Consider the following 22,911-nt stretch of genomic DNA (forward strand, 5'->3'; position numbering starts at 1 on the left):
ATGACATTTTTTATTCATTCAACAAACATTGAGTACCTACTGGTTTTGAAGATAGGGCTGTGCTGGGCATCCTGAGTATGTATGTGGGAATAGGCATGGCTCATGGTGTCAGAGAACTTACAGACCCAGACATCCATGGGGTGAGGTTAAAGATGAACATAGAAAGCAGGTAGACCACAGGGCCTCCTGGGTTTGGGAAGGGTTGTGTGCAGAGCGGAGCCCCGATGTTGTCCTAGTGAATGTCTCCATGCCCCTTGATTTATTCTGCAGCCAAGGGTTCCAAGGTCCTGGCACACTCAGCCTCTGAACTAACTCAGCCCCACAGAAAGGAGCCCTCCTAATTTTTGTCCAGGGACGAGGAGGCCTACTCCTATAGAGTGCCTGGAGGGCATAGAAAATTGAGAAAAGTCAGGCACTGGCAGCACAACTAGGACACTGGGGCTTTGGGCCTTTCCTTGCTGCTCCATCCCCCTATCTGGAACCTTTCAGGATTGGCTGCTTTGCCCTTCCTCCCACCAGAGCAAACACACACAATAGCAGAGTCTCCCCATGCCATTTTGCCCAGGCCCAGAAAGCTTCATTGGGATTCTGCACAGCTTCCCTGCCCCCGCCTGGTGACATTCAGCAAGTCGCATCCCTTCTATACAAAGCTGTTTGTTGAATAAAAGGACATAAATCACCCATCCCCTTGGAGACCGAGACAGCCCAAGTCACGGCATGCCCCAAGAAGGAGCCCAACCAGGAGGACAGAGGTGGAATGCCTCTCGGGGGAGAATGGTGTGGGGGGGATAACTCTTAGAAGCTAGGATGGAAAGGAGGAGAGGCAGGACCAAAGCCCAGTCTGCCCCCTCTGCTGAGTCTGAACATCATGGAGGCCCTGACATTAGCTTCCAGAGTGGGCCCTTGGTGCTCTTGCAAGCTGATGTCTTGGGCTTTTGTGTCTCATTTCTACAGAAGACACATTCCAAAAAGGAACGTATTGCACCAGACTTTAGCAAGTAAGAACAGACGGCGTCCTGAGCTCTGAGTGCCATGCCTATTCCAGGGTTTACCAGCCAAGCTTGTTTGTTGGTTTTTCAAGGAGAAGTCAGTCTCAGTTTCCACATTCGTAAAATGGCCATAAAAGGATCTTCCTCCTGCAAATTAAATATTTAAAATACACAGGAAGAGCTTAACTCAGTAATCAAAGCTTAGTAGATGTACTGTAAATGTTGGTTATTTCTGTTATGATCTTTCCCACTTGAAATCGCAAGACAGAAACCTCTACCCTGACCCCAACCCAGGGAGACCTTGAACATCTCAGGTCTAGATTGAAGTCAGATCTGCCCACTGGATAAAACCTGGCTAGATTTTCTGGAATTTGCTGAGGAGGAGAGAGATGATAGGGGAGCTGGTTCTGAGGACCACCCTGCACTTGGGACATCCTTTCTGGATGCAATAGGAGCCAGACCGCAGCCAAAGTGGGGATCCTTTGAGGATATGTGCTTCCCTCTCTCTGTTTTCACATGGCTGGGAAATTTAGCTCTGCTCTATTTCCTTCCCAAAATGTTCGCTTCAGCAGGTTTGAAAGCCAGCGGATGGGGTAATGTTCCGTGTCGACAGTGAGCGGTCTCCTTTCTGGCCTGGATGAGTCTTTCCAGTGTGACTCACATGCACACGGAGGGCACTGGTATCCATCATTTCCATGAAAATGCACAAAGGGCAACTTCTGCGCTGAGCTGGGAGCAGAAAGTTTCCTGTGTATCCCTTCCCTCCACCACGGTTACTCCTTCCTTTGTGATGTTTGGGTCAGATTTCATTATTTCTTTCCATTCAAATGTGTTGGCCAGAGTATAACAGATTGTTCTTTTTAGGGGACATTTCAAAATGAAGACAGATTGTCTGTCAAACTTAACAGACTGCAAGGCTCTGGCCTTTCATCACTGGGAAGAAATTATTCAAGAACATCCTGCCCATGGTGCTGCATGTAATCTCAGAAGAGTTCTCTCATTCCTGAGGAATTCCCACGAGGAGGAAAGGGAGAGCAGGCGAGAGCAGGCGAGGGCCCAGGCAGATTCATGGGTCTAGAGGAGGATAGAAGGAAGCCTGGGGCGGGCAGGAAGAGAAGAAGTGGAGTTACTTCCACCGCTTGAAAACTTTGCACTCCTACTGCCTAAAGGAATGGAAAGCAGTGTGTCTCTGTGAAAAGTGGTGTCTTTGAGGGACTGAGTGCTTACCTAGCATATATGAAGCCCTGGGTTTGAACCTCAGCAGCACAGCAGAAAGGAAGGCAGACAGACAGACAAGGTAGTGTCTTTGGCTTATGGTCTTGACCCTTTACCTCTCCAAGCCCCCCTCCCATCCCCTACCTTGCCATAGATAGACAAGGACTCTCCTGGACAGTAAAAATCATCATGGGAGATGAGGACTCCCTTGCTTCTATATGTGGACATCTTGGAGACCCTAGTTGAGGGGGACAAACAAATCCAGGGTTGACAATACCGTATCAGTGTAGTCACTTCCACATGTGAACTGGACATCCTGCATAACGGACATCCCTACCACTCAACCCCTTCCTGATTACTCAGGCTCTAGCTCTAGAGGGGTCTCACTCAATCCCTGTGTAACATTCAGTTGTGGCTCCAGCTGACCACTTTTTTGTTGTTGTTGTTGTTCCAGGTATTGAACTCAGGGATGCTTAACCACTGAGCCCCATCCCAGCCCTTTCTGCATTTTATTTAGAGACAGGGTCCCCCTGAGTTGCTTAGGGCCTCACTAAGTTGCTAAGGCTGACTTTGAACTCATGATCCTCCTGCCTCAGCCTTAGGAGCTGCTGGGATTACAGGCCTGCGCCACTGTACCTGGCCTGACCATTCTTCCATGTGGAACTTCTAGGAGGGGCTTTCAGGGAGTCACCCTTTCCTGAGGTCTTGCAGCAGGGCGTTGGTGAGGGAGCAGGCTGGGAAGCATAACACTGACAGCTCACATGTATCAGGCATCGACCGTGTGCAGCAGGTGCTGCTCCAAGATCTCACATTGCGAAGCCTCATTCTGTCTCTGCAATAGTTTTGTGAGTGCTGTTCATTTCTACTAAATGAAGGAACCAAGGAACAGAGAGGTTAGGTAGTCGCAGAGCTCATCAATGGCTGAGATCTAAAGCCAGGCCAAATAAGCCCTTAACCCTATACCACCTAAAGACAGGTTCTGCATGCAGTTATAGTCCTGGTTAGTCCACTTGCAAAGCACAGCACCAAAAGACCCCTGGAATGATCAGCTAGTTCAGACCTCTTATTTACCTAGGTAGAAATGGGGGGCCAGAGAGAGGATTCCACTCCATTTCTCTAGTGGCAGAGAAATGGAGTGGAATCAGGTCCTCTTGCATCCTTTGACTCTGCTTTATTTGCTGTGCTCTGATCCTGTCATCTGGGAAGAAAGCAGAGCTGAGAAACCAATTCATAAGTCTCAAGAGGTCTGAGCTAGATTCAGCTTCCTCTCTCTGCTATATGTATATTTTAAAGGGCCATCAGATGATTGTCTAATGATGCAATTTCAGGCACAGTTAATTGGCAGTGAAGGAAAAGGTGTTTTCCTTGTTTTGTTTTTTGTTTTTGTAGTCCTGGGGTTAAGAAAGGGTATTTTATTTATTTATTTATTTTTATTTTTTGGTACTAAGGATTGAGCCCATGGGTGCTTAACCACTGAGCCACATCCCCACCCCTTTTTGTAGTTAATTTAGAGACAAGATCTCATTGAGTTGCTTAGCGCCATACTGTTGCTAAAGCTGGCTTTGAACTTGCCATCCTCCTGCCTCAGCCTCCCAAGCCACTAGGATTATAGTCATATGCCACCATGCCTGGCAAGGAAGGATATTCTCAATATCTAAGCTAGAGGGGACTTTGAATCCACTCACTCACCTGGCATGTCACTCACCAGAAGTGGTCTCCAGGTACATAATGAAAACAATAGTATATAAAGCCCTGTTGAATCTAGGAACTTTACATACATTATCATCTTAAAATTCATAGCATCCCTGCCCAGTAGATGTGATACGCATGATCTCTGTTCTCTAGGTTAGGAATTGAGGCACAGAGAGATCCACTGACTTGGACTGAGTAGCTAGAGGAGGAAACCAAACTGAAACCCAAGATATCTGACCCCAAAGCTTTGACTTCTTCCCATGCCACCCACTGTTACTGGCATTGTGTCTTGCTTCTCAAAGTGTGGTCCCCAGACCAGCAACATCAGCCTTACCTGGAAACTTATTGGTGATGCAAATTCTCAGTCTCTGTTCCACTGAATCAGAAACTTTTGGAGGTAGGACCCAGCAGTCTGGGGTGAATAAGCCCACCAAGTGATCCTGTGCATGCTTAAGTTTAAGAACCACTGACCAACAGTGATGCTGTTGGGTCCCTGAGGAAAAGTGTCTCAGGCATCCACCTTGACTTCTAATTTGTCTGGGTAGTTGAAACTTAGTTCTTTGGATTCCTGAGTGTTCCAGGTGTGACTGGCAGTCATCCCCCTGAGGCCCCCTCAAAGGAGACTTTCTTTATTCCTGTGTTGTCACCAGGAACACCCTGAGTCAGCTTCTCCCTGCTCTGTTTTCCTAGCCCCATCACATTTTCCCAAAAGGCCTTGACCTTTGTGGAACATGTTATGAGTTCTGACTAACAAAAATAACCCTCCGGTGGACTGAGATATTTTTAATTAAATCACATAAGCCAAGAATTGCAGAATCAAACCAGGTTTCTACATCTCGTGGCAGACTCCCCCTGGAGCACAGCTACATACTTCTTCCCAGGCCTCAGCTGGGGCCTCACCTTCTAGATCCTTACCATCTCTTCCGGCCAATTAATACACCCTGCTGTTGCTATTACCTATTTTCAGCTCCTAACCAGTTCTTTTGTCTGCCAGACACTGTCTTGCTCGCATTTAAAGGAAAAAAAATGAGATGACGAAATTCATTTTGATCACAGTGGCATAGGACGCTTCATTTCCCCTCAACATAAACTGATTCCACACACTGATCAGTGTTAACAAGCAATTTGATGCAAGATTGTACCTGTTTATACAGATGCAGAAACAGCTGTGCTTCTGCATCCCGAGCCCTTGTCAGGTATTTGCTGCAGCCTCTGCGGAAACCTACGGGAAAGAGGGAGGCCCAAGCAAAACCTGCACAACTCGTGATTCTCTCACCGATCAGATCAGCAGCACCTCCCAAGACAGGTCCAGACAGGCTGCCTTGGAAGCAGTCCAGTTTCCCCTGGTTGGTTCTCATCACTGACTCACTTGCATGTGTGGCTGAAGGAAGAGGAAAGCATGTGCACCCCACACCACCTCTGGAATCCTCAGGGTCATTTCCCTGCAGTTGTGTACAGATCTGGGGTCAGCTCTGGATGATCTTGACAAAGCAGGCTAAGCAATCCGGTGCCACTGGGTGGTCCTTCCAAAGGTGCAGGCCACTGGGAGTTCTTCTCCAGTTGACCACATGCACAGGTCCTGTTCATTGATCTCTCATTCATTCATCATACAAAAACATGTATTGAGCTCATAAATATACTAGGGATACAGAGATGAGAAGAGCTGCCCTATCCTGAAAGAGCTCAGATGTAAGGAGAGAAGACAGGTAAGCACGTCCTGACCCAGGGAGAGAAATGCCATGGCAGACCGGAGGCAGATCCAGGGTACAATAGGTGTCAGGAATAAATAATAATGTGTGCGAAGTGCAGAGGCCTGAAAGAGGGGCCACCAGGGGAAGGAGGCGGAAGAGGTGAAAGAAGCTGGGTATTAGTGGCACAGGCTGCCTTTTTTGCTGAGGAACTAGGCTTTCATACTAGGAATGTGAGAAGGCCTTGAAGAAATGTAAGCAGGGTAGTAAGTGACAGACTGAGTGTCCTAGAAGGACTATTCTGGAAGATGGTTGGAGGAAGGGAGGCTATTGCAGTAATAGTAGGAGAGGATGAGGCCCTAAGCTGCAGCAGTAGCCACCAGGAGTGGGGGAGTAGGCAGAACCGAGAGCCTGTGACAGGAGTGGGAGGAGAGGTGAGGGGTCATGTCACTGTGAACAACCTCCAGAGCTATTGAGAACTGGGGACACTCAGTCTTTGCATATGGATATGTTGGTGCTTCATACCACTGCATTGGTACCAATTATACTGAATATGCTGTATATGTTTTCACTTTAAGAGGGAGGGGAATGCTGGGCTTGGGGACATTTCATCTGCAGAATTTATAAAACTAGACATTGTCAAATATTTACTCAAGCAAGTCAAACTGTTAAATATCAGGTAAAACAAAAGATGTACAGCCTGACTTGCCTGCAAGAAATACCAGTGCATCCTATCCTCTCATGAGCATTGCCCAGTGATGATATTCCACCCACAGCATCCCAGGTGCCCTCAGCCAGCCAGATCTCAGAAGTGCCCATCAAGTGCCAGTCAAATGCATAGAGTCGGTGGTGACACAAGAGCTCCGGACTAGGTAGCACAGTACTGGTCTTTCATAGAGATCAGCCAAGGAGCAAAGTAACTAGTTAGTAAAATCATTGCAAGAGACAGGGAAGAGTGGTCAGTGTGTAGCAGTTACAGTTGTTGGAATAGACGAGGCCATCTAGAAAGGGGCCTGGTGACTGTCTCAAGTCAGAGGTCAGATAGAGGAGGAGAGGCACCTCCAGAGAATAAGAGGGCAACCATCAGAGGGATGATATTGCCAACTGCTGGTTGGATGAGGACAAAGAGTCCACTGGATCTGGCAACATGGTGGCCAGGGTGCCGTGGATAGATGCTTGAGTGGAGTGGACTGAAAAATGAGTGAAAATGAGGAAGCAGAGAGAGCACAAGAAGGGTCATCTTCTAGAAGCATGACTGCAAAGAAGAGTAGTGAGCAATGAAGGGCCAAGGTAAGGTTTTAATTTGTAAAATAAAAACACGCACGCATTTGGGTGTTCGTGAGAGCAATTCATAGAAGGGAGAAATCAAACCATATGCAACAGCATCTCAAACTGAACATGGCCAAGACAAGTTTTGATGTCTTCTTCACTAACTGTGTCCACCCCATGTACTCATCTTTGGGAGTAGCATCTCCGGACTCCCAGTGAAGCCTGAGCTCTGAGATCCATTGACTCCTCCTTTTCCACCCTCCCACATTCCTATCACCTAAGAGGTTGCTCGGACCAAACACTCAGTTTGTCTCTGCTGCTTGTGTCTCTACCTAAGCCTCATCACCTCTAGCCTGGATCTCTGCTGTAGCGTCCTGACTCAGGGTCCAGCTCATTCTTGTTCTCTCCTTCATCCCTTTCATTCATTCTCTGCCCAACAACGAGAGAGATCTTAAAACAAAATGGATCACGTCACTCCCCTGATCATTCCCTGCCACTGTATTCCACCACATTCAGGATAAACTCTAAGATCTCTCTCTGCAGGCCATGAGAGAAATGCCCACCTCCATAGCCTCACTATCCTCCATTCTCCCTGTTACTCTGCACGACATTCTCATTGACCCTTTCTAGGTTCTTGTAAGTTCTTTCCTACCACGGGGCCTTGGCATATGTTCCCTCTTCCTGTTCAACCCTACATATCTTTAAGATATCAGCTGAAATGTCATGTCCCCAAAGAGGCCTTTAAGGACACAGCAATATAAAATAATCTCTGCTTCGTCCTTTCATGGAACCATGCCCTTTCTCTGCATAGAACTCATCACACATACAAAGAATTATTTTCAACTCTTCATTTAATGTCTATCTCTCTTCCAGGACGGAGACTGTGTTTGTATTTTTTGCCCACCCTTTGCACTCAGGAGTCACTCAATGTGTGTTCATTGAAAGAGAGCCAGGCAGCCAGCCACTATCAGGGTCAGGAAAAGCTCTAGAAGTAGGGAGGTGGGAAGTCAGAGCCCCTGCCGTGGGCTGTGTGCCCAAGTCAGCTCTGAACTGCAGGTGCCCACACAGCCTTCCTGCTGGCTACCGATGGACAAAGGCCTCCTCACACACCAATAATCAGCCTCCACACTGTGTTGGAACATACCTCCTGAATTCCTCCCAGGCCCCCACCAGGCATCTGGGGAAGAAGGCAGCCCCCAGGGGAGAGACACATTAGCACCAGCCACTGAGCCGCAGAGAGCACTGGGAAGTGGGAGATGGCAGCCCTGCTTAGACCAGGAGATGCCCACAAGGAATGTGATGTGTGCAGTCCCCCTGCAGGGCCGACTCTCCTGTGAGCATCAGTTTCCTGAAAATGGCTAATACTGCACAGGCTTGAGGAGATTAAGTCATTGTGTGATTAGTGAAGCACTAAGAACAACACTCATTAAACAAGAGCCTCCCACTGGCATTTGGACCACATGCTGCCCCAGTGGACACACAGGGGTGCACCCGAGAGGGCCCAGTTGGATCCGAAAGCCTGTTTTCTAGTAGTGGGAGTGTGGGGCAAGTCCCTATGTAGTCTCAGTTTTCCTTTCTGTAAAATGGAAAGAGAATCCAACCAGGGAAGACACCTGGAATGTATGATGTTATTTTCCTTAAAGGTGATCAACAAGGAGAGGTGACTGTCCTGGGTCAAAGTAGCAGGAAGGATTTGATAAACTGTCACCAGTCTGCTCCCCACAGGGATTCCAGGGTAGGAAAGAAAGGTGGAGCGGGGTGGAGTTTAAAGGGCTAGATGCTGCAAAATAGAAGCAATGGAAAGAGAAGCAAAGAGGAGAGAGGAAGAAGAGGTCAAGGTGCTGGCTGAAAGGTACAGGAGAGAGGCCAAAAGAACCATGCTGTGAGGGACAAGGATTGATGATGCTTCCAAGGCAGCAAGACCCTGAGGTGAAGGTCCACAGGAGCAGCACGCTGGGGGGCACACAGTCCCCTCCCAGCCCCTTCCCCAAGAGGACACAGAGTGCACCATGGGGAGCATATAGCACCTTTAGAGACCGGCTGTGGGCTCGCCCTTCTCTGGGCTCTTAGGGGACGTCAGAATTGGGGAGTGGGTTCTGCATCGAGAGGAAGCGGCTTGCCTTGGGGAGGAGTACAGAGACTACTCAGGCCTTCCCCTCCCCTACTTGGCAGTTTTGTAGTCGGGCAACTTGAGTTTTTGCTCCCAGGGTCCGAGAAATTCAGGACCATATAACACCCCACGGTGGTGTTGCAGAGAGGAAAGCAAGAATCGGGGTGCAGGGGGGGGCATCCATATTTCCTTTCATCCCTCCCGCATGACCTCTCACCTCCTTGCACTGGAAGGTGCTGAATTAGAGGCTGCTCCAGCTCCGAAGCCCAGAAGTCCTCCCCTGAGGTCCCCCCAACCCGCAGGCCCAGGAAGGATTTATCCAGCACTCCCTGTTCTGTGGTTGGTGTTTCCACCTGGCTGATCTCCCAGCCCAGCCTTTGGTCCAGGGCTCTTGGCTCATTACTGGAGCTTTTAACCACAGCCACAAGCGGGTGAGCATGCAAACCGGCTGCATGTCACCTGAGTGGAGGACGGGAAACTAGGCCATCGTGCTTGACTGAGCAGATCCCACTTTCTCCAGCTGCCACCTCCTTTCGCCACCTCCCCCAATGGTGCCCTGGCCTCCAGCACCCACCTCCGTCATTATTTTTGCAGGGGAAGGACTGGTCCAGAGCTCTGGGGCAGAAGGAACATGGAGAGAGGCGGGGTGGAGGGTGGGATATGGAGGAGGGAAGAGAAACCAAGACCTCAGTTCAGGAGCCCACAAGGAAAGGGCAGGGGAGAGGCTGGGAGGGTAGATGGACAAATGGGAGCCAGTCGTGGGGAGCAGCTGGGTGCCAGACCACAGGGGCCAAGGGTCATCCTGGGATGACCAGGAGGAGCCAGGCTTGTTGGTCTGCATTGGCCAGGCTGGGCCCACTGTCCTCCTGCTTGGCCTCCTAGGTGTGGAGGCCCCAGGGGTGAGAGGACACAATGTGGCTGTCTTCTGCTTCATGCCCTGGCTCATCCACCTCAGTCTTCCTCATCTACATCATCTCTCTATCTCTCTTTCTCTCTCGCTCTGTCCCTCTCCCCCAGCTCTCTCCCCCTTTCTAAATTGATCTTTCTCCCTCCTTTTCTTCCTTGCCTCTTTCTTTCACTCTCTAGCTTTCCCTGTCTCTTTCCCTCTCTGTCTCATTATCTTCTGTTCTCTGCTTCTCCTCCCTGTGCCCTCTTCTCCTTGGTTCTGGGTCTCCGTCTCTGGGTCTCTTCCAGAAAAGCATTGCTCTGTGGCTCAGTGGTGCTCAATGCCCATCCCCTGCTGGGCTGGGCTGTGGAGACTCACAGATGTGGGCCCGATGGTGCTGTCTTCAGAGCTGTGTTACAACTGGGGAGGGTGCAGGGTGAAGTTATGGGAGCCACCGGGAAATTGGAGTGTCCTCTCACCTGGCTGGACCTGCCCAGTCATCCCTCAGTGCCCACACACTGACATTTTTGGTTCTTATGCTCAGGCAAGGTTCTTGCCTCCAGCTCCCAGCCCATCTCTCCTGACTCCTAACCAGGCAGACAAGCACGAGAAGAGCAGGCCTCCCCCCAAGCAAGGATGAGCTTGCAGCTAGCTGATCATGGCCATGGCTTTGCCCTTGGTCAGGAAGGAGAGAAGCCTCTAACTACTTCTCAGCCCTACCCTTCCTCTCTAGAACTCATTGGTGACACTCTTTCTCCTCTTTATCCCTCCCCTGAAAGAAGTGGGGGAGGCAGACCTCCAAGCCCACCAAGATACCTTGTGGCAACTCCCCTTGCTTTCTCCTGACAGTTGACACCAGAGTTGGGGTCTGTTGGTCTTCTAGGAACATGGAGAAGGTGGGTCCTGCTCAGAGCCCATCCCTCGCGTGGCCACTCTGCAGATGTTTTCTGAGCCATTGGTGGGTGTGCTGTGCACTGAATCACGTGCTTGTAGCCATGGGCACACCTTGGAGGGCCAAGGAACTGTGAGAGGTGATTAATGCCTGGGGTTTAGATACTGCCTTGGAGTTGGCCAAGGGTGTGGGGGCTGGGAGTCCTGCCTAGCCACATGGTAGCACTACGCAGTGGGGGTCAAGGCTGTAAGGAGCCAGCAGGGAGGAGAGAAATGAGGGGAAAGAGGGAAAGACAGCTCTGAGTCTGTCAGCAGCTACGACCGCCTCGCGCTCTGTGATCAGCCTGCAGGAAGGAACAATGCTTAGATGCTCAGAGGAGGTCTGCAGCTTTGCCAGGCCTTGGTGAACAAGGCCTGTGGGACCACCCCAAAGGAGGACAAGGCAGGATGTAGGGGCTGAGGAGGCCTCCGGGAGAGATCCAGGCCAGAAAAATGAGACCACTATTAAGCAGGGGGATTGGTTGGTGTCCCCAACTCCTCTTCTTCCCACCACTCACTGCAATGGGACATTCGAGGAACCCTTCAGGTTGCGAGTGGCATTTCAGGTAGAAAGTCCCTTGAGGAGCAGGGACTCTGACCTCCTCCCTCTTCAGAAGAACACACTGAGGCTTAAAAGGGGGGAGTCCATCAATTCAAGTCACAAAAAGCTCAGCCAAGGACCAGGACCAGAACCTGGCTCTGTGCATCACAGTGCCCCATCCCACATTAAATCAGATATGTCATTTACTCCTCAGGGATCCCAGCCTACCCAACAAGCCTCCCCTGAGAACTGGGGTTCCCCAACAGGTCTTTGAGAGATCAGAAAAATACCTTCTATTTATTTACTCTATCTCCCAGGCTGGTCTCAAACTACTGAACTCAAGTGCTCCTTCCTGCCTTAGCTTCCTGCCTAGTTGGGACTCCAGGCCGCAGCTGTTACTCCATTGTTAAGCTTGCTTTCACTCTGGGCTCTTGGGACTTGGAGTAGGAGGGTCTGACCTCAGCCTCCCCCTGCCTCTGCGGCCTTGGGCACCGGCTGATTGCTCTGTGCCTCAGGTTTCTGGCTTGTGAAATGGAGGTTACAGCCTGTGGCCTGCCTGACAGGGCTGTTGTGTTGGTAGAGAGAAGGTACGAAAACACTGTGCTCTTGGGTTATTCCTGGAAGACTCCTGAGGGGAAGTGAGCTTGGGAGACCCTATGTCCATCCTTTCTGCCCACTTCAGAGGGCCCTGGCTGTACATCCCCCAGCTCAAGTACAGCAGAGGGTCCCCACCTGTCCTCACCACCCCTCCTTCCACCTGCCCTCAGCTGTGTGGTGGATGAGATGGACTTCTCCAGCATGGAGCTGGATGAGGCCCTGCGGAAGTTCCAGGCTCACATCCGTGTGCAGGGGGAGGCCCAGAAGGTGGAGCGGCTCATAGAGGCCTTCAGGTAGGACCCCTTCCTCATTCACATGTGCCTAGAGCATGGGAGTGTGGGTGGGGAAGCAGAGCAGCTGGGATTCCAGAGACCAGAGGTGAGGGGGGATCACCCTTCTGAGGCAGGCATGAGGGTGGGCTGGAGGGAAAGGAGAAAAGGAAACAAAGGGGGCAGAACCCCTTGAGCCCTCTAAGCTGGAAGCAACATGGGGCCCTCCAGATCCACTGCCCGTCACTCGTCCCCACCAGCCAGCACATTTGTATTGAGCATCTGTGTGAGGCTGGTCCTGGGGGGCACCTGGGGAGAAGTGCTGCTAGCCTGTCTTCTCAGTGGGGAAGAGGACTGCCATATGGGGCAGACAATTATCTCCCTGGGCCCAAAGCCCTCGGGGAGCTGGGTCATCCCCTCGACAGTGCCCACTGCTGGAGCTTGGGAAGCTCGTGGTGCCACCCTGTGTCTCCCCCACCACAGCCAGCGCTACTGCATGTGCAACCCTGAGGTGGTGCAGCAGTTCCACAACCCTGATACCATCTTCATCCTGGCCTTTGCCATCATCCTCCTCAACACCGACATGTACAGCCCCAATATTAAGCCTGACCGGAAGATGATGCTGGAGGACTTTATCCGGAACCTGCGAGGTGAGGAGGTGGGGGCCAGGCCAGTTCATTAATTCTGTGAGTCTGAGACCTAACTGTAGATTGTCAGCTGTTCTCAGGGTCTGGTCACCCCAGGGCAGGCTGAGAAGGTTGCTTGCTCATCTTCAAAGCAGCAGAGGCCCTTGGGCAATGTGAATACTCTCCATTGGATGGCCTGTAGGTCCCGGGCACCAGAGTGGGCACCTGGGTGTCATTAGCCCTTCCGCACTCTACAACTTAGGAGAGAAGAGCCAGGAACAGAGCCTTCAGGTCCTGGGTCCATTTTATTCAACCTTGCAGGCAGCTGTACAGCATCTGCCAGCCAAGTCCTTTGATGTTTTTTGGCATTTTAAAAAAAAAAAAATCAAAGTTATACATGCATATAATTTAATAAGATCAAAATAATTCTATAAGGCTCACTACAGAAAAAATTAGTCTTTGCTCATCTCATCTTTCTTCTTTTCCAGGGGCAAACACTTTCAACATTTTTAGCTGTTTGTTTATTTTGTGCTGCTGGGGATGGAACCCAGAACCTCATATATGCTAAGCAAGCACCTATTAGCTATTTATTTTGTGTTCCCTCTATATCAATAAGTAACATTGTCCTGCTTCTTTTTTTTTCTATTCCTTTTTTAATTGGTATAAAGTACATATTATACAAGGTATGTAAATCTGAGTGCTTGATGACTGTTTATCTTCATAGACACCTGTGTGATTGCACCTGTATCCACATACTGATTTTTACATCATCCCAGAACATTCTTCTGTTGCATCCCATTAGATACACTTGCCTAAACTTAAGCTGAACACTATTCTGCCTTCTAGCACCATTATTTTGCCAATCCTTGAACTTTATATAAATTAGGTTAGACAGAAATATATACAGAGAGAGAGAGAGAGACAGATATTTATAGATACATACAGATGTGTGCATATATGTGCATAAATACACACATATACATATTGGTATCTGGTTTCTCGTAAACACTATTGCTTATTAGTTTTTTAATTTTTTAAGCATTATATTTTAATTTCCCATTATACAACTTCAGAATTTAGCTCTTGTCCATCTGCCTTCCCCACACCATCCCCATTAAAACCAGTGTTCACGTTAGGGAGGCTGGCTACACACAGTGCAAACCTGAGTTACGATTCCTTTCCATTTCTATTTTCCTTGGAGTCAGTACTTGTATTATTTTTCTATTTCCTTAGCTCTCTAGATACCTGCCACCAGTCCATCCCGTCCTTGCCCCTGATTATCCAATTCCTGTCAATCACACAGACCTGGGAGGAACCCCAGGACTCCCATCCTCTTGCAGCCGTGTCTCCCAGGGCCTTTGCTTCTGCTCTATCTGGATGGTTGTTGGGCCAGGCCAGCCACAATCCATCATCCAGGAGTCTCCTGGGCTGGATTTCTTGTTCCTAAATATCATAGCTTCCTCATTTTTAGATGACTTTCAAAGAAAAGGCATCTTGGAGAAAAACATTTTTGAAAACTTGCATTTTCAAATATACCTGTCTCTATTTGCACCTTTGATTGGGAGTTTGCTGGGAACAGCAAATGTCCAACAGAATTCCAGAAGTAAACATGTAAATGGGAATGTTAAAACTTTGCCATCGTGCCTTAGCTGACAGTGCTGCTCTACCGTTTGAATTCCTGGCCTTTTTTACACACTCTTTTTCTCTCTTTCTGAAAAGTTGTTGATTCTGTTTGCCTTTCGTGTTTTCAATTCTCATAATGATGCTCCTTGCTAGGGTTCTGTTTCCACCCACTGTGCTCAGTACTGAGTTGATCTTTACAGCCTAAAAACACACAACCTCCAAATGTGTAAGGTTCTCTTAAATATTATTATCTCTTATATTTACTAAATATTGTTAATCCACAGGGAATTGCTTTCCAGTGTACCCCTCAGATGCTCAAGTGCCTTTTATATATAAAACCTAGGCACATCCTCCCATACATTTGAATTCACCTCTAGGTTACTTATAATATCAAATGCAATGCAAATAGTGGTCTTGCTGTTTACATAGCACCGTTTGGGGAATAATGACAAGGAAGGGCAGATGCAGGCTTTTAGAAATATTTCTGTTTGTCTGTTGGTGGAGCCCACAGACACAGAACCCGTGGACACCAGGGCACACCATTTAGTTTCTCCATATTTTCTGTACTTTCTTCACTTCCTGTTATTAAGATTTTGGGTCTCCTACTTGATCTTCTAATCTTCATAGTTTTCTATATGCCATCATTGTTTTCTTGATTGACTTTCTGGAAGATGTCCCTCAGCTTTAACTTTAAAGCCGCCTTCCAAATTTTTCATTCCTACTGTTACTGTTTTCAATTCCAGTAACTTGTTGTTGTTGTTCTCTGAATGTTCTTCTCTTATAGCATTTTATTCCTGTTTACTAGTTGCAATATCTTCTCGTAGCTCTTTGAAGATATTCATATGTTCTTATTTGTTTGTTTTACTGGCTACCTGCTTGCCTGTTCCTTCTGGGTTCCTTTTTCCAGTTATCCTTTTATTTCTTTCTCTTTTATGTTACAGACCTTCCAAACATAGTTGATGAAATGTGGTTGTCTGTAGTCAAGAGGGAGCTACTGAAAAGCTGATCTAAAGCTGTGTGGGTGCAGGTGAGGCCTGCTCACTTGTGGCCTTTCTTGGGTGATTTAGTTAAGATGCTCCCTGGTCACCTGCTACTGCAGGATCTGTAGATATTTTCTTTTCTATTGGTTGATTTTTACCAGAAGATAAATGTCCAACCTTTTGTTCAGAGGGTACAGTTCTGGCTGCCAGTGTTCTGAGATCTTTGGGGGAAATGAGATCAAGGTCTCTCAATACATAGATATCAACCTCATCTTCCTGTTTTCAGCACAGAGTCCCACCCCTGGCTGGGATTGAGTTGCCCCAGCCCCAAATTCCTGGTTTAGCCCTTCTTCAGGATTAAGTACCAGTCATCTGCTGAAAAGAGGAGGAGACAGGACAGCTGTCTAGCTCATTTTCCACCTGTGTTTATCTCCAGTTCACCTCCACTTCACTCTCTGGGGTTCCTGTTGCCACCAGTTCCTTTTGCCACCTGTGGGGTATTGGGTGGCTTCTAACCTCTGCTAGTTTAGGTTTCAGCTGTCTTAGGTTTGCTAATCCATCCCATTATTCATCCACTTGCCAGACCCCAGGGTGCTCTGTCCCTTTCCCTCTTGTCTTTCTTGATGGATCTAGGCCTTTTGGGCATCCAGAGAGCATCGAGGTAGTCTTGAACTGAGAACCTGTGTTCCTGCTCTTTCTCACCCACAGCCTGATTTCTTCAGGCCCCTGGGATGCTGCAGCACTTGTTTGCCTGACTTTAAAAACCAAGATCAGACATGGAAGAAGGAATGACAAGATAGGGAGTTAGAAGGCATGACGTCCTCTCAGTAGTTGGGAAAGCTCCTTTGAGGGCATTTGCCAAAGTCCTTCTATTTTTAATTTTTCCCTCTTATAAAAGAAGCATGTAGACATTAAAGAAAGAGTTGGGAAAAAAAGAAAAGAAAAATAAGAAAGGGTTGGGGAAAATATACAGAAGAAATACTTCTTACTTCCTGTTTCTACTTCCAAAAGAAAATTGTTTTCACGTGGGTCTATTTCCTGCTAGGACACTTCGTTGCCCGAGTGTGGACCTCACGGGGACATAGGAGCCAGGGTGGAGGGCCTCATTACCTGGGTCACCACAGGAAACCTACCAGCTTCTCTTTGCTGCCTGTCCCCCACCCCCTCCAAAGCTCCCAGTAAGGGGAGAATCTTGTCACCCATTCCACAAAGATCACTCAACAACATACTCCCTTTTGGAGGAGAGGGCCTGGGGCGGGGAGATCCTAAAGAGAACAAGACAGAACATCCTAAAGATGCTCCTGGGGTGGGGCTGGGGGAGGTCAAGACAGATCCTCAGAAGGCAGTGGGACCTCAGAAGCAAAGACACTTAGCAGGAACATGGAGGTTGTATTGGGCCATCAGGAAAGGGTCCTGCCAGGTGAGAGTGGAGGTTCTGACTGAACACATCAGCAGATGATCCTGGAAATGCCGTGGGGCCATACGTAGCTGTCATACCTCCTGAGGAGTGTGTCCTTAAAGAGGATGGGAACCAGCTCTTGAAGGCTTTGGAACAGAGACAGGAGCAGGGCCTGACACGAGCAGGGCCACCCTCCCTGAGCTTGTCTGGTAAGGTTTTGTCCCCATGGTCCAGGGCTCTGAACCCCACTGTCCCCCTCTTCTCCTCCTGCTCCCCCTCCCTGTTGGCAGGTGTGGATGATGGTGCTGACATCCCCAGGGAGCTGGTAGTAGGCATCTATGAGAGGATTCAGCAGAAGGAGCTCAAGTCCAATGAGGATCATGTCACGTATGTCACCAAGGTGGAGAAGTCCATTGTGGGCATGAAGACAGTAAGTGTCCACCACGGAGCATGTGGGATTTGGTTTCCTCTCCCATGGCTACCAAGCCACCCCTATCTCACATCTCCTTTCCTTTCCTTCTTCCTAACATCTCCTCCCACTCTCCTCCTTACCTTTTAAAAACACTTTTCTGTTATCCATTCACTGTGTGTCAGGTGCTGCGCCTTGTTCTTTCCCTTGCATAATATCCACATTGCCTCTTACCACCAGCTGCCACAGCAGGACAGACTATGGTTGAGATGTCAAGAAGGACTGCCCTGTGGTATAAGGTTGAAGTATCTGAATGGCCAGATGGAGAAGTTTAGAATCCCTTTCCAGGATGGCATGGATACCAGGAATTCCTGGAAATGGGCTATAGACTGGTGCCTCAAACCATGGAGGTGCCCCTTCATTGTAACCTGTGTCACAGGCAATGTGTTCCAAGTGTGTAATGATATTTTTAATTCACTGTGGTCTATTTATACATGCACACAGCATAATTTTGTCAAATACATTCCACATTTCCTTCTCCTTCCCATTCCTCCCCTCCCCCCATCCTCCTCCTCCTACTCCACTGGTCTTCCCTCTATTCTTCTGGTATCAGACTCTCCCCGCTCCCATTTTTCCCCTTATTTTGCTCTAGCTTCCACATATAAAACATTCAACCCTTGATTTTTCTGAGTTTGGCTTATTTCTTAGCATGATGTCCTCCAGTTCCATCCAAGTACTGACAAATGCCGTAATTTCATTCTTTATGGCTGAGTAAAACTCCATTGTGTATGTATGCCACGTTTTCTTAATTCATTCAATTATTGACAGGCACCTGAGTTGGTTCCATAACTTAGCTAATGTGAGTTTGTGCAACGATTTTTCAAGTGAGCATCCTGGGTAGATTACAGCACTACTCACATGGGCACAGAAGTGCTTTATACCATGAATATAAAGGAGGAAGAGCAGGTTCCAGTCCCTCCTGACTGAATGGCTGGCTTGGGGAGCAGGCTGGAGAACTTGGGGGCCTCCTCCAGGGCTCTGTTAGACTCCCACTCCCAGTCTGCTTTAGTGCCTTGGTGGCTGAGGTCTTAGGCCTCTGTCTGGTTTGTAAATGGTTTGCTTCTCTTACCCACTAGAGAAGGTTCGTGTGTCCTTGTAATCTCCTCGCTCTTGCACACCTGCATTTGGGTGTGCAGTAGAGAAAGGGATGGAGGAATCATTGGAAGGGGGGGGGGGATGCCCTTAAGGTCACAGAATGGAAAATGTTGACAGTGGCTGGATGCGAACAATTGATGGCTCTTTTGGAGTTCTTTTCCCCACTCCTTAATCTCCTCACTCCCTCTAGCATAATGAACCCCTTCTCCTCTGGCTTTGCTCCCCGAGAAGTGAGACGAAGGGAAAAGGCCCCAGATGAGGAGAGAAGAAGTTTAAGGGTCAAGTGCAGGCCCTGCTATAATGGCAGAAGGGCATCCCCTCTTCCTGAGTCGGCTCCTCTGCTGGAAACTGGGAGCGGGGTGCGGGGTAGGGAGGAGGGTTAGCATGGGTGCAGGGTAGGCTCAGCCGGCGCCTGGGTTCCAGGTGCTGTCGGTGCCGCACCGCCGGCTCGTCTGCTGCAGCCGGCTCTTCGAGGTGACCGACGTGAACAAGCTGCAGAAGCAGGCAGCGCATCAGAGAGAGGTGTTCCTCTTCAACGACCTGCTGGTGGTGAGCAGAGAGGACGGGCCGGGCGGGGCGGGGCGGGGCGGGGCCAGGGCTGAAGCTGCCCCAGGCCCCCCTCCCGGCTCAGTCTGGAATGGGACTCTGAAGTGGAGGGGTGGGGGGGCCAGAGCTCGCAGACAGAATGCTCTCCACGCCGTGCCTGAGTCACCGTTTTCCTGGCATTTACACATCGTGGGTGTGAGGTAGCTCAGGAGAATGTGACCCTTCCTACTTGAAGCAGAGAGACCCACCAAGGTGGCAGTGAAGTAGACCCCAAACCATCTGCCATTCCAAGTTCCAAAACAAAACAAGACAAAACCTGGGACGGGGAGCACAGCAATGTGCTTCACGTCTCAAGGCCCGGCAGGGACCGTGGGCCCACTTGGAGCATGTGCTACGCCTCGGTCTGGGGAGAGCTGGGTGGGCGCCGGTTGCACGTGAGCATCCTGCTCACATACACATACATACACACGACTGGGAGGTTCTGTGCTTTTTGAAAACAAGTATGCAGTCACCAGATCTTTAATCAGTGTCAACTATGTGCCAGGCATGTTCTAAGCGCCCGGAAACAGGGGTGAGCAGGTTTTCAACAAGATATATCTTCCCGTGGTACCACCCACATCCTCTCTATTCAGAGCCTCCTGGGCATCCCCTCTCACTCCTCCACTGCCGCATGTCATCCCACCCCGAGAGCCTCCCCTAGGGACATTCACTGTCTACTGGCACCCCACCACAAAGGCCTCCTTCCACAGGCTGTGATGCCATCTTTCTAGAGTGCACATCAGGTCCCACCTGGGCTCCAAACGGCCTCCCCGGGTAGGGGAGGGCCCAGGTCTTTGGACTGCATCTCCTACGCACTCCTGGGGCTGCTCCAGAGCTCTGGCCCCAGGGGGGCTGCTCCCACCAACCAGGACTGTCTTCTGGCTGCTCCCTCACTTAGGAATCTCCGCTCGACCTTGGTGTGGTAGTTGCCCTCTCTATGCAATCTCAATTCAAATACCTTTCCCCAGGTAGACCCTCCTGCCCACCAAGCAAGGCAGACTGCCTGGTCACTTTTTGTTCCTTACCCTGTTTCATTTTCTTCAAAACACCATTTTCTGAAATTACCTTATTTACCCCTTTCTTCACTATGCTTTATTGATTGACTGAATTACATCTTGACGGTCTTCCTCCAGCACCACATCTTGAGGGCAGGGGCACTTCTTGTGCCCTCCTGTTGTTTTAGTCAGCTTTTTCATTGCTGTGAATAAAAGATCTGACCAGAACAATTTTAGGGGAGGAGAAGTTTATTTGGGGGCTCATGGTTTCAGAGGTCTCAGTCCATAGACAGCCGGCTCCATTCCTCAGAGTTCAGGTGAGACAGAACCTCATGGGAGAAGAGCGTGGCAGAGGGAAGAGCTCACCTGATCAGGAAGCAGAGAGGGAGACTCTACTCCCAAATACAAAATATATACCTCAAAGCTACGCCGCCAAAGCCCACCTCCTCCAGCCACATCCTGCCCTCCTTCAGTTACCACTCGGCTAATCCCCATCAGGGGATAATTCACTGATTGGGTTAAGACTCTCACAACTTAATCATTTCTCCTCTAAACCTTCTTACATTGTTTCACTTGTTAGCTTTTGGGGGACACCTTACATCCAAACCATAACACCTGTAATCCCAGAGCCCAGTTCAGAGGAGGTGCTAATAAAATACTTATATACTGAGCAACTGGCTGGCTAAACTTTCATTTTAGTAGGAGAGGGAGAGAGAAAACAATTAAGCAAATAAATGAAAAAGAATATCAGATAGCAGTAAGGTGCTACAAAGACAATAAAACAGGGTGACAGATCAGAGAGACTGAGGTCAAGGGAGAGGACTTTGGTTTGTTTTTGGTTTATGTTTTACATAGGATGATCCAGGAAGGTATCTCTAAAGAAGTAGCATTTGAGTCAAGACCTAAGTAATGAGGGTAATCCAGCCACACACAAAGCTGCAGGAAGAACTATAGAAAGAGAACAGCATGTGCAAAGGCCCTGAGCTGCCCCTTTTCAAGCTGCAGAAAGGAGAACAGTGTGGCTCCTTCATAAAGCCAGTGTAAACAGTGGCCAGATCCAGTAAGGCTTACAGGCAAGGGCAGGAAATGGGACTGGCTTCTAAGTGCAGAGGCAACAGCCACAGGTAGGTTTTCATCAGTGAAAAGCACACATGTATATCTGTACATGTATATATGTGTGTGAATATATCTTGAATGCATGCACGTGTATGTGTGTGTGTGTGTGTGTGTTTGTGGGTTGATTGGTGTATTCACAAGTGTCCCTGGGTTTTGGTGCATGTGTGTGTGCATATGCATGTTGTCAGGAATCCACCATAGTCAGTAAATTTTCCTGTTCCTCTCTTGGCAGATTCTCAAACTGTGCCCCAAAAAGAAGAGCTCCTCCACATACACCTTCTGCAAGTCAGTCGGCCTGCTGGGCATGCAGTTCCACCTCTTTGAGAATGAGTGTAAGCCCCCCCCCCCTTTTTTTTTGGTGGTAGTGCTGGGGATTGAACCCAGGGCCTTGTGCATGCCAGGTAAGCACTCTACCAACTGAGCTATATCCCCAGGTCTGGAGTATAAGCCTTGATGATGAATAAATGACCCTGAGACAGGCACATGGGGGAGTGGGGGAAGTAGAGGGAAAAGGGCTGGGGGGCAGGTGAAGGGGCAAGTACACAAAGACTCCATGCCTTCCCCACATCTGGCTGGCTCTAGCCCTTGATGCTGCTGTTGCTCACAACCCTTGGGGTCCTGGGGCTGGTTTCCAGATTACTCTCATGGCATCACACTTGTGACCCCCGTCTCGGGCTCTGAGAAGAAGCAGATGCTGCACTTCTGTGCCCTGGGCTCTGATGAGATGCAGAAGTTCGTGGAGGACCTGAAGGAGTCCATCGCTGAGGTGACAGAACTGGAGCAGATCCGGATAGAGTGTAAGGATACAGTGGCCTGGGACTCCCCGAGGTGGCCAGCAAGGCCAGTTTATAGACAGACATGCCTCTTGCTCCTGGGAGCAGCCCCATTTTGCTCCTGCCCCACTTTGGACCCGCCCACATTCCCCACCTCTGCCGCTCCCAGCACCACCGCAGGCTGCTGGACAAATGGGGCTGATGTGGGTGTGGCTTTACAGTTAAATGAGGCACACTGGAGAGTGCACACAAGTGGAACCCAGGGCTTCACACACACACGCTAGGCAACCACTCCACCACCAAGCTACACCAGGTGAGGGGTTTTGAGCAGGGGGTCAATATGACAGGGCATCATTTTTGGAACACCTGCTAGGTGCAAGGCAGTTTATCTATGTTCTGCTATTCCTTGCAGTGACCTTGAAGACAGATGTATTTGTCCCACTTTAGAGATGAGGTTCAGAGAAGGAATTAGTATGTCCAGGTCATGTCTATGAGAAGTGGAGGAACTGGCATTTGCATTTTAAGTCTGGTTTCAAGGTTCTTGTTCTTTCTACTCTGAGATTGGGAGAAGATGTTCTGTTTATAGTTTCCTAAGAAAATAATTGAAATCAGAGTAAAACAAAAACCACCAGATATAGCTTAGGTCACTGCATGGTGGGGCTAAATACATGCGCATTCCTTTTTGCATTGTTTGCTCATTTGACTTCTGTGCTGTCACAAACAGACTCTTTTCAGGGGCTGGAGTGGATTCCCAGGAGGCCACCTTAGCTGTTGTTCTAGAACATTCTCAAGGATGTTTCATGTCTCTTATGGTCAAAACTTCTCAGGTGGCTTCCACACTGCCCTGGGGAGCCATTGCACACTCCCAGCACTAGCAGTTGCTGGAAGAGACATCTTTTTTCCCATCAGCTGTGGGGCAGCCTATAAATCCCTTCCCAAAGCAACTGAGGAACAGATATTGTCAGGATCTGCTGTGTCCAGAGGGGAACATCCCCTCCTGCTGGCCAGGGCAAGGGAGCAGGGAGAAAGGCTTAGGTTCCTTTTTCGGTCTTCAGGTGAAGACA

General features: G+C 49.2%; 1 protein-coding gene across 2 annotated transcripts in view; it reads left to right on the top strand.

Annotated features, from left to right (window-relative positions):
• Positions 1 to 22,911, top strand: part of Iqsec3 (IQ motif and Sec7 domain ArfGEF 3) — a 103,112-nt gene that overhangs the window by 73,102 nt on the left and 7,099 nt on the right. For both annotated transcript variants that reach the window (XM_027951245.2, XM_071609222.1), the window contains 6 exons: positions 12,088 to 12,210; positions 12,670 to 12,836; positions 17,105 to 17,244; positions 18,802 to 18,927; positions 21,307 to 21,406; positions 21,710 to 21,871. In XM_027951245.2, coding sequence (XP_027807046.1) covers positions 12,088 to 12,210; positions 12,670 to 12,836; positions 17,105 to 17,244; positions 18,802 to 18,927; positions 21,307 to 21,406; positions 21,710 to 21,871 — 818 coding nt within the window. The remainder of the gene's footprint in view (positions 1 to 12,087; positions 12,211 to 12,669; positions 12,837 to 17,104; positions 17,245 to 18,801; positions 18,928 to 21,306; positions 21,407 to 21,709; positions 21,872 to 22,911) is intronic.

The sequence above is a fragment of the Marmota flaviventris genome, chromosome 3 (assembly GCF_047511675.1).
Source record: "Marmota flaviventris isolate mMarFla1 chromosome 3, mMarFla1.hap1, whole genome shotgun sequence".
Classification (NCBI taxonomy): domain Eukaryota; kingdom Metazoa; phylum Chordata; class Mammalia; order Rodentia; family Sciuridae; genus Marmota; species Marmota flaviventris.